The sequence below is a fragment of the Trichosurus vulpecula genome, chromosome 6 (assembly GCF_011100635.1).
Source record: "Trichosurus vulpecula isolate mTriVul1 chromosome 6, mTriVul1.pri, whole genome shotgun sequence".
Classification (NCBI taxonomy): Eukaryota; Metazoa; Chordata; class Mammalia; order Diprotodontia; family Phalangeridae; genus Trichosurus; species Trichosurus vulpecula.
The window spans coordinates 98,228,513-98,242,269 of record NC_050578.1 but is presented as its reverse complement, the minus strand read 5'-3'; the positions used below and the strand labels follow the sequence as shown (position 1 = coordinate 98,242,269).

The 13,757-nt window shown below is 37.5% G+C and overlaps 1 protein-coding gene across 1 annotated transcript in view; it reads left to right on the top strand.

Annotated features, from left to right (window-relative positions):
* The window catches only part of RBM46 (RNA binding motif protein 46), a 78,926-nt gene extending 75,057 nt beyond the window's left edge, over positions 1-3,869 (top strand). The window contains exon 8 of the mRNA XM_036764798.1: positions 1,810-3,869. Within this exon, the coding sequence (XP_036620693.1) occupies positions 1,810-1,820 (11 nt within the window). The 3' untranslated portion in view covers positions 1,821-3,869. The remainder of the gene's footprint in view (positions 1-1,809) is intronic.
* Positions 3,870-13,757: the final 9,888 nt, after the last annotated feature.

Genomic DNA, 13,757 nt, shown 5'->3' with positions numbered 1-13,757 from the left:
CAGGAATTTCAGAGACTTTGGTATTGTTTTCTTTCTCTTCACATTAAACCTAGAGAAGTAATTGTACCTTTGAGACTACAAAACTTTCATGTAGCCTCTAGGGATTCTACTAGCTAAGTGATCTATAATAATAATAATAATAGTAAATGAATTTGTATTTTTATCCTAAGTCTGGATATTTTAATGAATACTCTCTAATCATCATAGTATTGTTTTGTTTTTCTTTTGAAATACATCTAGCTTTGTCTCATTAAGATGTAAATTTCTTGAGAGGCAGGACAATTATTTTTATTATTGCTGACTTTTTAATCTTTGTAACCCCTATTTTGGCACATGCTGATACACAGTAAATTTTTGTGTTGAATTCTTAAATTTCTCAGAGATTTTTTTAAATGCCTATAATTTTTCATGGACTTTCTGATGTCTTTGTAAAATTCGGAGGAAAGATTTGTTTTTGCCCATTCTCGTTAGACTTCATTCAGAGTAAGATGGCACCAAAGAACACAGGCTTAATTGTGGAATAGGACTTATTTTACAGAAGAAACTGGGGGCTGGAGATACTAAATGGCTTGTCCAACATAACACACAGAGGTAGTGTTAACTAATTTAATACTAGGAATGGATGCAGTCATTTTCCCAAACATTCTTAATTTAAAAAAAAGAGATTAAATAACCTTTTAGTTTGGAAAACTGAATGTGAAGTCAGAACTTAGGTTCTCATCACTCTGCTCTTTCCTAGTTTTGTAACCTTGGACCAGGGGTGGGGAACCTGCTGCCTGGAGGCCATATGTAGCCCTCTAGATCCTCAAGTGTGGCCCTTTGACGGAATCCTTTAGTCAGAGAATTTAGAGAATATTGGCAATCTGCTATGTACATGGTATACTCAAGATACAGGCTCAGGCTATTGACTGAATCCTTTAGTCAAAGGGCCATGCTTAAGGCCACATGTGGCCTCGAGACTTCAGGTTCCCTGCCCCTGCCTTGGACAAATCACTTATATGGAGTAGAATTGAATTTTTACTCCTGTAAAATGAAGGGATTGGAGGAAGTTCCCTGTCAGTTCTGAATCCTCACCATAGGAATTGTTTCTCTTTCCACATTTTTGTAGTTCATATTTTCTTAGGGCAGAAATATAACTTTTTTTGGCTTAAGGATTTGCTCTTCAAGATCTTTTAGGAATAAACAAGGATGTTTTTGTCAGTAGCCAGATTGATTAAAAAAAAAAACAAAACACTAAGGTTTTTTTTTAAAGATATACTATAGAAGGGTAGATAATCCAAAAAGAACTTACTTTGTATTAATAGTTACCAGAAGGTAGTTAGTTTCTTAATCTTTTGGTACCAATTTGTATAATAATACTGCTGAGGGGATGGGATTTTAAAAAAAGTACTTTTGAGATCACCTCATAATCACCTTTTGAGATCACATCCACTAATATTTGTGTTTAGTGTGCCTAGTGTACCCTTAAGCTCTACTTAATGTAGTTCATTTTATAACTAACTTTTCAGAAACGAACTGCTAATCCAAGGGAGAGAATAGTACTTTTTTCACTATGGTTTTTAGAGGCATCTCATTTTGAAAAAAGAAAATAAAAATCCTTTATTAAATATGAACCTAACTGAAAGGATATTGAACCTGATGTTATAAATATATTTCTTTACTATAGTCCAAATCATTTCACTTCCTACATTAATGGTGCAATATATACGCATGAAATAAAATATTCTCAATGAAGATAGACTTTATAATACTAAAATCAGTGCTTTATAAGCAATTTTTAATTTTTGCATTTTTCTTTTTCTTAACTAGGTCCTTTCTGATGTTGCTTGAGCTTATTCTCCTGATGTCGGTCTCATTCCTGTTGGCTAAACATTGTCTCATTGACCACATTAAGTTAATGCTTATATATATTCTAGGTGCCTCACTTTATAGTAATAAGAAAATAATACAGTGCAAACATTAACCTGTGCATTAAATGACCTAATTTGTCCTTTTCTTCCATTCCTAGATAACATCATACCTTTTGGAAATAATACTTTTTGTAGCCTACTTCAGATCCTTTTAGGCTTTTCCTACACTGAAGAGCATAGTTGAGTTTTTGGAAAGTTCAGGATTTATAAATTTGGTCTTTGTTACGTATCAAATTACAATTAATGATGCAGGAAAATTACTGGAAATAAGATATATGTGTTTATTGTGGAATAATTTGCAAATATAATTGTATTTTAAACATTTTGCTTCAACATTTTGATATTTTTCTATAATACAAGTTGATTATGGTTGACTGAAGTTTTATTTTAAGAGGTGATTAGTTTGATGTGTTTATGTGACTAATAGTACTACAACTTTAAATTGGTGAGTTAAGAGTTGTATAAAAGGTTTATAGTAGTATTTAACCATGAAATACTGGTAGTTACTTTGTAAACACCAAATATTTCTATAGTCCAGGAAGATGAGTGGTTCTGCTAGTTAAGTCTTAATAACCATAATTAATAAAAAAGGTAAAAATGAATTGGCCTTTTTAGCTTTTTCTTTGAGACTATACACCTTAGCTTCAGTACCAAATTTAATCCAAACAAAGCTTCACTGTGGAGCCAGATAAGTTGGAGGTTTTCTTTTCCTAAATATAAAAAGACACAAAGTGAAACTAATGGCAAAAAAAGTTTTTTTTCACCCATAAAAATCTCTGGAGAATTGTGTCAATGAAGGGCAAATAATACTGATAAAAAACTATCAAGATTTGCAGTGTTATGCAGGCTGAAAACAGTCTTTACTAATAACATCAAGATTTTGAGTGTTAGAACATATTATGTTAAAATGTGATTAGTATTTCAATGCTTGTCTCTTTGAATTAAATTTGTATCCATAAAGATATGCAAAGTAACTGTTCATGTATTTATTTACAGACTACAATTTCCGTCGCAGCTCAGTAAATAGTATTTCCCCTGTTAGTGCTACCCTCTCTTCTGGGACACCCAGCGTGCTTCCTTATACATCAAGGCCTTATTCTTATCCAAGCTACCCCTTGTCACCAACAATATCGCTTGCTAATGGCAGCCATGTTGGACAACGACTATATATCTCCAATCAGGCCTCATTCTTCTGAAGAAAATGTTGTAACATTAATGTAAAAATTTCTTTGTAAAGCTTACATATTAAAATACTGTTTTATTTTTAGATCGGGTTTGCACATTTGGTTTAAAAGGAAAAATGTTTATTTCAGTATAGTAACCGTTGCTACGTATGAACCTATGTATGTTTATTGAACTTGTCAGAAACAAGTTTAAAAAGTTATTCAATGGTTTCCCTTGAATTAGGGTTCAGTAGGCTGCTATTCTTTTTAAATTTTTAGATTTTAAGTATTGCCAATTCCTGATCTAATAGTGGGCAGTAGAACCCAATGGTTTATGTTGAATGTTTTTCAAATAATTCCTTTGCTGACCAGCATATCTTTAATTGTAACACATGCAGACAGTAGTTATATTATATTTAGTTACCAAGGATCACTTACAGTGTCGGAGATTAAAACAGTTATTTAACCAGAAGCATCTAACCATTATGTGGCCAGAGAATGATGAGGAAAAAAGATTAAGAAGTAAATTTTATTTAATAGTAAATAAAAAACAATTTACTATTGTGGTCCTTGAAAATCATTATAAGTATTTTAGTTAATAAATACTTGTTATAAAAATTATCATAATTTTTGCTGTTAATTTATTGAGTTACTCTAGTTATTTTATTTGAGTTTGTGATATTCATTGTATAGTAGTTGAAATAAGTGTTATGGTTTTTTAATGTTGAAATCATGTGTTGTTTAATTTCTGTACTTGAATTCAAACACTTTGACATTAAATTTAACATGTGTCTTTAACATGTGTCCGTTGTTTTTGTTTTTTAGATTGCTCAAAATTATTTACAGTTCCTATTTACTTTTTCACATTTCTTTTCCTTCGAGAATAGTACGGAACCCTTGCAAGGAAATCACAGTCTATGCATACATAAAATCAATTAATCAAACATTTTATATAAAAATTTGTTGATGTTGCGCAAAAGCACAACTTCAGTAAACCTCTTTTTAGGAGTAAATAAAAATAGTTAGTGGTTGGACCTTTCTTCAGTGGCTGATTACATTTTTTTTTCTCCCCAACTTTTTCATCACCATTTTTGAAGAATTTGTTGAAGCAAGCCTATGGCAAAGACATAATTGGAAACACATCATTTCCAAAGCAGTATGTTATGGAATTGGAAAGTGGACTTTCTTCAACTCTTCTAAGACAAACCTGACATTGTTCACAACTTCCAACTATACATCTTAACTCAAATGATTTTCATTAATATATTCAGTAAAAATATTCCATATGCATTAAAGGGCAAGTCTTAAATACTACATAATCTATATATAAAGTATATCTGTGGCTTTAATAGCCTTAGCAACATTTTTTTCCCAGGTGCATAAGTTAAGAGGTGCCAGTGCGGAATTTAAACTGTATCATTTCCCTTCATGAAGAGCCACTCAAGTGAGATTGGAGTTTTCATTTTCCTTGCCTTACTTCTGAGTGCTTTGTGGCTGCTGGCTAATGAGGTGGCAAAAATAGCAGTCCAAACCAAAGGAAAGACACTAATTTAGTTGTGCTATTCGTTGAAATGTTTTGAATGTCCTTTTTCTTTTTATAGTTCTGAACTTAAACACTGCCCTTTCCTCTCAAAAAAGCATTTCAATATATACAACAGAACACAGGATTCTAAACTGTCATAGCATTTGCTTTATAATAAATTATACACTTTACTTTCAAAACTGCCCTGCTTGTTTGTTGTTTTAAGAAATATTCTAAAGACCCTCTTATAGCATTACTAATGATATGCTTCCTGTTTCAGATGAGTGAGGCCTACTTTCCTTACCCTTTCCTTGATGTTTATGTAGTCCTGAGAAATAGCTGGTTCTTTACCCTTTTTCCTCCTTCCTACACTCATATGTCCCTTTTACCCTCCTTTTTCTTTCCTTTTTTCAAACTGTTGGAACAGAACCATTCTACCATGAGTAGCTGTGTTCTCATTTAACTTTCTTAGTATGCTCCGAAGATACAAAGGTTCTGAAGGGGGACACTTTTTTCTTTACTTATTTGGATATTCTATCTCGAAAGTCCTTTATTCCATTAACAATTTGTTTTACCCCTGTAGAATTAATTATACTCAGCTTTGCAACATCAATTATTCTTGGTTGGCCCATCTCTTGCCTTCTGGAATATTGCATTTCCTTTTGCTTTTACTAGCAGTTGCTGGTCTCAGGTGATCATGATCATGGTTTCTTTGTACTTGAACTTCTTACTAGATACTTGCAATATTTTTTTCTTTGATATGGAAGTTCTAGATTTTGGCCAACACATTCCTGCTACTTCTCTTTGGGGATCTCTTTTAGGAGATAACCAGTGAATTTTTTCTGTCTTCAGATTCTTTGACTTTGATTCTAAAACATTTGGGCAGTTAGCATGTTAATCATGTCTTGAAATATTGTGTCCATACATGTAAAAGTAAAAAATTTAGTTTTAAGGAGTCTGGTGATTTTTAAATGAATGCTCCTTGATCTGTTTTCCAGGTCAGTGGTTTTTACAATCAGGTATTTTATAATTTTCTCTGGTTTTTTTCAGTCTATATTAGTTCTAACAATTTTCATCTTATTCAGTCGTTAATTTCTGTTTGATTTGTTCTGGTTTTTAAGGGTTCAGTTTCTTGATCAGGTTTACTAATTATCCCCCAACAAGTCTAGGCTATTTATTCCAATTTTTCTTCTAGAGCTTTTATTTAATTTCACCTTTCCATTTCTTCTAGGCATTCTTGTAGTCTATATGGGAAATCCATTTTTTCCCTTTGAGTCAGTGCTTGAAACTGCGTATCTTGACAGTCTATAACGCTGGACCTAATATCAAACAATAAGTAATTGAGATAATGTAATCTCTTCATTGGGTTTTCAGAGTCACAAGTCACAGGCTTAGGGAGGCATGTTAAAGTAATAGAATGAAAAAGGCCAGTTGTAGTGACTGCAATCTCAATATGAGTGGACAATAAAATGGCATCAGAAAAGGTAAAACAATCTTGAGCTACATTGAGGGGCATAACTTCCAAGAATGCAGACTAGCTGTCTTACTATGCTCTGACGTGGTCAGACGTACTTGGAGCATTCATTTAGTTCTGAGCGTTATACTTTAGGAAAGACATTGATTAGCTGGAGAAAAGAGAAGAGGGTGAAAAACCGTGACTCATACCATATGAAGGTAAGTTGAATTGGAGATATTAGTAAGTATGAATTACAGTATACTAAGTGCTAGGGATAGAAACAAAAACATGTCCTCTTCAAGGAGCTGAAATGGAAAAGAGCATCCCCCCCAAAATTGTGTATACAGTATTAGGGAAGGTAATCCCACAAGAAAGATGCTAGCAATGATAGTGGTGGGATTTGGAGAAAGGGAGGACCAGAAAGACCTCTTGAAGATTTGAGCTGTATGTTTAAGGAAACCATGGAATGGAGATATAGGACAGTGAATAACAAGGGTGATTGAATAAGGCAAAGGTTTTTTGTTTTGTTTTTAAAGGGTGGAGGTAGATGTGTTGTTAGGCAGCAGGGAAGCAGCCATTAGCAAGGAAGACATTGAAATTTAGAGGGGATGATATGGTAGTCTGGAAAATACAGGATATAATGGAATCAGAGATGTAAAGGGTGTGGTATATTGTGTTTTGTCGCCCATAGTATAGGTTATATGTATCCCCATGTGTCTGTCTAGATGTGGCTCCCAGGGAGGAGGCATGGGCAAGTGTCTCCACGGTCTCCATCCAAACTTCTCTAAGGGAGACTAATTCCTGCCAGGAGGGAAAGGAGAACAATGGAGTCAGGCTGGCCACTGTTCTTAGAGAGGCAGTGAACCAAGGTAGAGTTGTATCTCTCCCTGACTGCCCCATGTGCACTGCCCTGCCCTGCATATTGTTAGTCTAGGGGAAATAATTTTTAGGCTCAAGTTGAGCTCTTGATCACCATCCCTTAGTGGGGAAGGGAATCCCCAAGCTATATATCCAAGATGTGACACCCCATTAGATGCCAGTTCCCCAAGAATGCACATAGCAAATAGCAAGTAAACCCCACTTATCCAAGCCAATAACGTATCAGGGGAAGTAATGCAGATGAGAATATATACCAGAAATTCACAGAGTAAATTAGTTCTGCCATTGGGGAAGAGCTCAGACAAGAGAGAGCCCAGGATTTCTTGTGGACTAAGCTAAGAATAAGTACATGGCAGAATTGCTAGGTCAGTTTCTTCTCAGCCCTTCTTTCACTCTAGAGACCTGAAGAGAACCTGGAATCATGATTTTCTCTTAAAGGTGAAATGAAAGCCAGAAGACTAGGATCTGTCTTCTCCTAAGCTCTTCCCAACTCTGCCTCTCATGTAGGCAAGGAGGTTTGAGTGATCAGTCTTACCCAATTAGTTTTACACAAATAGACTTTGAGCCTGGGCTTATAGGTAAGTAGGGGTTTATCTTGGGAAGAAGGGCCACCTCTTCATGTAAGCTGGGTAGAGGAGATAATATAGGAAAACATCTGAGCAAAATGAGAAGGGGAGAAGAGGAAACTTTCAGCAAAAGGGTTTGTTTTTCTTTTTTACTCCTTTTGCTGATTCTTGGAGTGAACAAAACTACAAGAATATGTAACGTTCCTTTGAAGAACTAGAGTTTAGGAAACCGAAATGCTTAGAATACAGAAGGAATATATTGTCAGCTCTTCTTCCTTTTGAAACTAATGAATTATGAAGAGAAGGAAGGATATAGAAAGTCAGCAGCTAGTTATACAAGGTGTCCCAGAAGTGTTAGTGCAGTTTTAAGCTTAAAAACTTTAATAGCTTAAAACTGCACAAATTCCAGGACCCCTTGAATAGGTAGCAGCAAAGAAGAGGAATTAATTTCTCTGGATCTTGGATATCTATATACCAATACAAAAATTGTCATTGAGATTTTAACTCAGTATGGTAAATCTGTGGGCAGCATTTGAGGGATGAGATGTGTTGAGAACATGACAGTAGAAATGTATATTTTCAAAAGAAATGACTAACAGGAGGATAGATTTTTGCTATAACTCAACATTCTGACCTCCTTATTGTGCCAGTTTCCTCGCTCTGCATTCTTACTGGTTTTATCCCCCACGCCTAGAATGCTTCTCCCTTATTTCTACATCCTGGTTTCACTGAATTCTTTCAAATCCCAGCTAAAATCCTACCTTCGTTCTAAAGCTTTCGTTGCTTATATCTGATTTATCATACTCATGTGTATACATGCCTGAGCTCCTTGAGAGTAGGAAACGTGTGTGTGTGTGTGTGTGTGTGTGTGTGTGTATTTACCTTTCTTTGTATCCCAGTTCCTGTTGCCCGCCCCACAGTTGGCCCTTAGGGAATGCTTGCTGATGACTGGAAGACATTCCTCTTCTTGACAATCTATTAAATGACAAGAGTGATAAGAATTTGGCTCAAGATTAAAAAATGGTTAAAAAGTGATACTGTGATGGTACTTGTGTTCAGATGGAACAAATAGATTTTTTCTTTTAAAGAATGATATACATTTGACATCATAAAGTCATAGAATCTAAGAATTAGTTTGATGGGTCCTCTGTGGCCACCTAGTCTGAAACATAACTGACCAAAAATCCCCTCTATGACTTTATAGTCTTTGCTTGAAGATTTCCAGTGAAGAAGATACTATCTCTTCCCCACCCCCACCCCCAAGCAGGTTGTTGCACTTCTGGACATCTTTAATTTTTAAGTTCTTTACATCAAACCAAATTCGTTTCCCTGAAATTTCTAGCAATTGATCCTAATTCTGTCCTTTGGGAAAGAAATGTTTTCTCCTGTAGGCTAAACATCCCCAGGCCCTCATAGCCTCAGGTGTTCTCTCTAGGCTATTTATCATTTAAGTGCTTCTGATTGCCTAGGTCTTTTCTAAAATTCAGTGTCCAGATGTGGCCTGGCCAGGATAGAGAACAGCCAAATTGTCTCTTCACTTAGTCTAAACATTGTATCGCTCAATACCCCTTAGCTTTTTGGGATGACGCACTATATTCTTGACTGCTGCTGGGTTTGTGTCACAGGCAGCCAGTGCATCGACATTCTATTCGAGTGTCATCTGTCAGATTTGAATCCCAATGTGTAGCAGTTTACTGGTGGACCTAATAAATGACCCACCATATTCAATAATGTGGACCATGTGTTGTCAATCAAGTATTCATTCCCCACTTGTGTAATATCAATTAAGTTGGGTGTCTTTGATTGAGCCTTTCTAGACGCTAAACCCCAGGCCCCAAAGCCCTATCTATTAGATGCTAAGCCTATGTGGGTGTGAATTGGTAACTAAGGTGGGGCTCCAGGTGGGGCCAATGAAGGGAGGTGCTAACTCCAGAGCCAATAGTAAGAGCCTAAGTTCTGGTCGCTCAGATGACTAATGACGGCTGAAGAGTGCATAAAAAGAGAAGACAGAGCTATTTGCTTAGGGCTCTCTCTCTTGGTGGCCCGCTGATGTGGAGACTCTGGGCAGCTGTAGAGCCCTCCAGCTTGTAAACTCTGATACTGGGACTTTGTAAACTCTGATACATAGTTACTCTGGTAACTATGCATTGAGATTTGAATCAGACAAGGTCTGTCTGTTGATGTTTGTAATTTGTTTGTATTTGCTTTGAAGTTCAGGGTGCTGGCTTTTCCCCCTGAACTGAGTGAATGATATTTGTATGTTGGATTAAAGTAAGATTGTTAACCCCTTAATGTTGCTTTCCTTAGTAAAGCAGATCAAAAGAACCTGGGCTTGCAGTGTTCTGTGAGCTGGTTGTTGTTGGTTTTACCACAGCAGCTGCTAGCTGGATTGTTGAAACAAATGGCGTAGTCGGCAGGATCTGCATTTTAAAAGGAAAGTATGGCATTTTGGGGTACTGGAGTGGTTGAATGTTGCCCAGTTTTTGGATTACTCTTTATACTTGGGGTGGCTATGGTTCTGTGGAGCCCCAGGAGCAACAAAAGCCTGAAGGAAAATATGCTGGTGGAAGTGGGAGATAATCTGGGAGATAATCCCTCCTTCCCTTTCCCCACTGCACTAGCACTCCAGAAGAGACAGGCTGGAGCAAAGGCTGTGGGAGGAAAAGCCCACACATGGGGAAGGATTGGATGGCTGGAGTGAGGGCTTGAGCTGATAAGCCTGGCCCTGGAGGACTGTGCTGAAAGGGTGAGTGTTTTGAGATCATATTATATTTGGAGTTTTAAAACAGGAGCAGAGAACAGCCTTTCTACAGACTTGAGAGGAAAATCAGAGAATGGCCTTCATGCAGATTTGGTGGACGCAGCTGATGAGGAGAAAGAAGAAGCAGATGATGGCTGCTGACATACTGACCCAGACAGAGCAAAAGATTGCCTGCATGAGAACTTTGGAAAGGTGAGAGCGATGAGCTGTCTTCTAGCCAACTTTGGTGAGGCAAGAGCTAAGGTGGGGAACCACCTGCATCGGGATTCCAGCAGGAGCCAGGTGAGACCAGCCAGAGCTAGACAACCAGGAACCCAGGGGCTTGGAATTCAGCCCTGGGGCAAGATGGAAATTTTTCAGCAAGGAGCTGAGTGTGCCTTTTTGGCCCCTTCCACTGGGACTGCTTGGTACCCAGGAGGGAGGGGTGGATTGGTCTATGGTGTGGTGGAGGAAGTGCCTTGGACCCCCAGGGACCCCACCCTGTTGGCTTTATTGGCCAGCCGCCTCTCAGGATTTGGGGGCAGCAATTGGAACAGCATGGAGAGGACAGACCCCCAACAGAATTTTGTTTGGACTTTTCTTTGAGTTGGGACTTTGGGTACCAAGAGGCAGCCTGCAACTGCAGTGTGGAGAGAAGGAGACATCCCCAAGAGAACTTTATTTGGACACTGTATTAGCTAAAGAGATTAACTTGCTTTGACCTGGGGGTGGACATTTGAATCTCTTCAATCAATCATTCCCAAAATACTTGTTTACAATCTTAATTTAATCCAGCATACAAACACTTAGCTCAGGGGAAAAAGCCAGCACCCTGAACTTCAGAGCAAATACAAACAAATTACAAACATCAACAGATCAAATACAATTCATAGTTACCAAGAAAAACATTAACATCTGAGTTCAGCCAGAAGGCCCTTAGAATGGCTGTCCAGAGTCCCCCAGGCCTCCAGGAGTGAGAGCCTTAAACAAATAACTCTGTTCTCTGTTTTTATACAGTTTCAGACATCATCAAACGTAATCTGAGAGACCAGAACTTAGGCTCTTACTATTGGAATACTGTTATGCCATAAGAAATGTTGAGCAGGATGGTTTCAGAAAAATCTGGAAAAATTTACATGAACTAATGCAAAGTTAAGGGAGCAGAACCAAGATAATAATATACATAGTAACAGATACTTGTACAGTGATCACCTGTGAGTGACTTGGCTATTCTCAGTAATACCATGATCTAGTACAATTCTGAAGGACTCAAGATGAAAGATGCTATCCCCCTCCAGAGAAAGAAGTGATGGAGTCTGAATGCAGATGGAAGCATCCTTTTTTAACTTTATTTTTATCGTTTCTTTTTTCTTTCACAACTAATATGGATAAGTTTTGCATGATTGCACATGTATAACCTGTATCATAGTGCTTGCCTTCTCAACAAGGTAGGGAGGGGAGAGAGGAAGAGGCAGAATTTGGATCTCGACGTTTCAAAAAATGAATGTAAAATTTTTACATGTAGTTGGAAAAAATTTTAAAATAAATGAAAAAGAAAAAAGATGAGTCAATCTGCATGACAATGAAATTTCAGGGTTATGAGCTTATCCTGGACAATGCATGATGTTTGTGTAGTCAAAGCCAAGTAGAATCACTGGTGGAAAATGATGGTAGTACCAATTAATTGGCATTTCCTCCACTTTGTTAGCCAGAAAACTCACTCACACTTCCTCTTCTCCCATCCCTATAATTCAATTACTAGATGCTGAGGCAAAATCCCTCTTTCCCCTTCTACCATTCTTTGATGTTGACCCTATTCACCTCAGCCCTTGCCCCCATACAACCTGTACGTATACTCTTCCTTGTTTCATTTTTTTGTCTTTGTATTTTCAACACCCAGTACGGTACATGTCACATAGTAAGCACATGATAAATGTTTGTGGATTGATCTTTGCCTCCCACTTCTGTTGTGCCGTTTGGAGCACCTATCGTAGGAATTCTGGGGAAGCAAACTTGCCTTCATCTTAGATCTTTGTCTCACGCTTGCCATCTCCTACTTTTCATCTTGCCATTTTTTGCCAGTGCCTAACAATATTTTGAACAAAGCTGATTCCTAATGTGTATTGATTGAGTTGTTGAGTATAAACCTGACTCCTTACAGAATACACTATGTCCTTAGTCTTCCTCTCCAGTAATTCTCCAGTACTCTCCATACCTCTTCTCATGAAGATCAGATATATTTCTTCATCCTGACTGCCCCTTGCTACCATCCCTTTAACACTATAACTCAAAAACATCTCCTTTGAAGTTGCCATGTGGGGTATAGGCAAGATTCCCTGGAGAATGGGTAACCACCTTCTCCCAGTGCAACTGTGCTGACAGGCAAACTGGGCCGGAGTCCATGCCTGTCTCCCTTTCTCTATGAGAGTGTTCTCCAAGACTCTTCCCCCATAGGGCCTTATATCTTTCCCTACTCCCACCCAAGAACTTTGCTCTTGGAGCTGGAATTCCTAGTTATAGCTCTTCCTAGAGGTGATTCTTATACTTAAAAAGGCAGATTGGACTAGATTACCACTGGTGTCCCTTCCTCCTCTGAGATTCCGATTACCCAGGCTTCAGTTTACTCACTTGTATAATGATAGAGTCATGGGGTATAGAATTTGAACTTGGAAGAGTTAATAGAAATCATCTAAATATAATTCCTTCCTTGTGTATACAAGACCCAGAAAGATTAAAAGACTTGCTAAAGATCTTTTATGTAGTAAGTGTATTACACAGTTTCTTAGGTACTTTCCAGCTAAAATATGATTCTTTGACATCATAAACTTCTAGAAAGCAGAAATTTAAAAAAAAAGTCAGAAAAAAAGAAGTATGATCCATGGCCAAAGCTAAAGATTGGAAAATTTTCCAACTTGAAATTCTAATGTTAAAGTTACAAATGATACCAGTTAAAATATTAAGAATGAAAGTGCCCATGCAGAATGGTCTGTTGAGTTCACATTTTTAAAGGGCATTGACACTAGGTCTTCCACTTTTACCCCCTTTGTCTCACTATGATATGGACATCATCCTGGGTTCCTGAAGCTTGTACAAGAAGAGCACAAATTTTGGAATCCCCTCCCATGGGAAAAAAGTTTGGAGTATGGGACCTAATGATGAATGGGTAGTGTCTACTGCCCAAAGGCCATCTAGCAAGGATCAGAGCGGCTAATTACCCACTTGGTCACAGGGTGAATAATTTTACAGCTATAGAAACTCTCAAAAAACCACCCACCGAGCTTTGAAGAATTGTGATCCACACTGGGAGAGAAGGTGTTACATCGATGAAATCATAGATCTTTCAGTATGGAAGTTCAGACAAGAGATGAATGTAGGAAAACCTGAATGCAAAAGAGTGGCCCAACCACTTGTGAGATCCTAGTCTTTCTGTTAGACTGAAGCTTTGAATGAACTGAGATTTATAAATAATAGCAATGATAGCGATGATCATAAGAACAATAATAATTGTCAAGGACAACTAA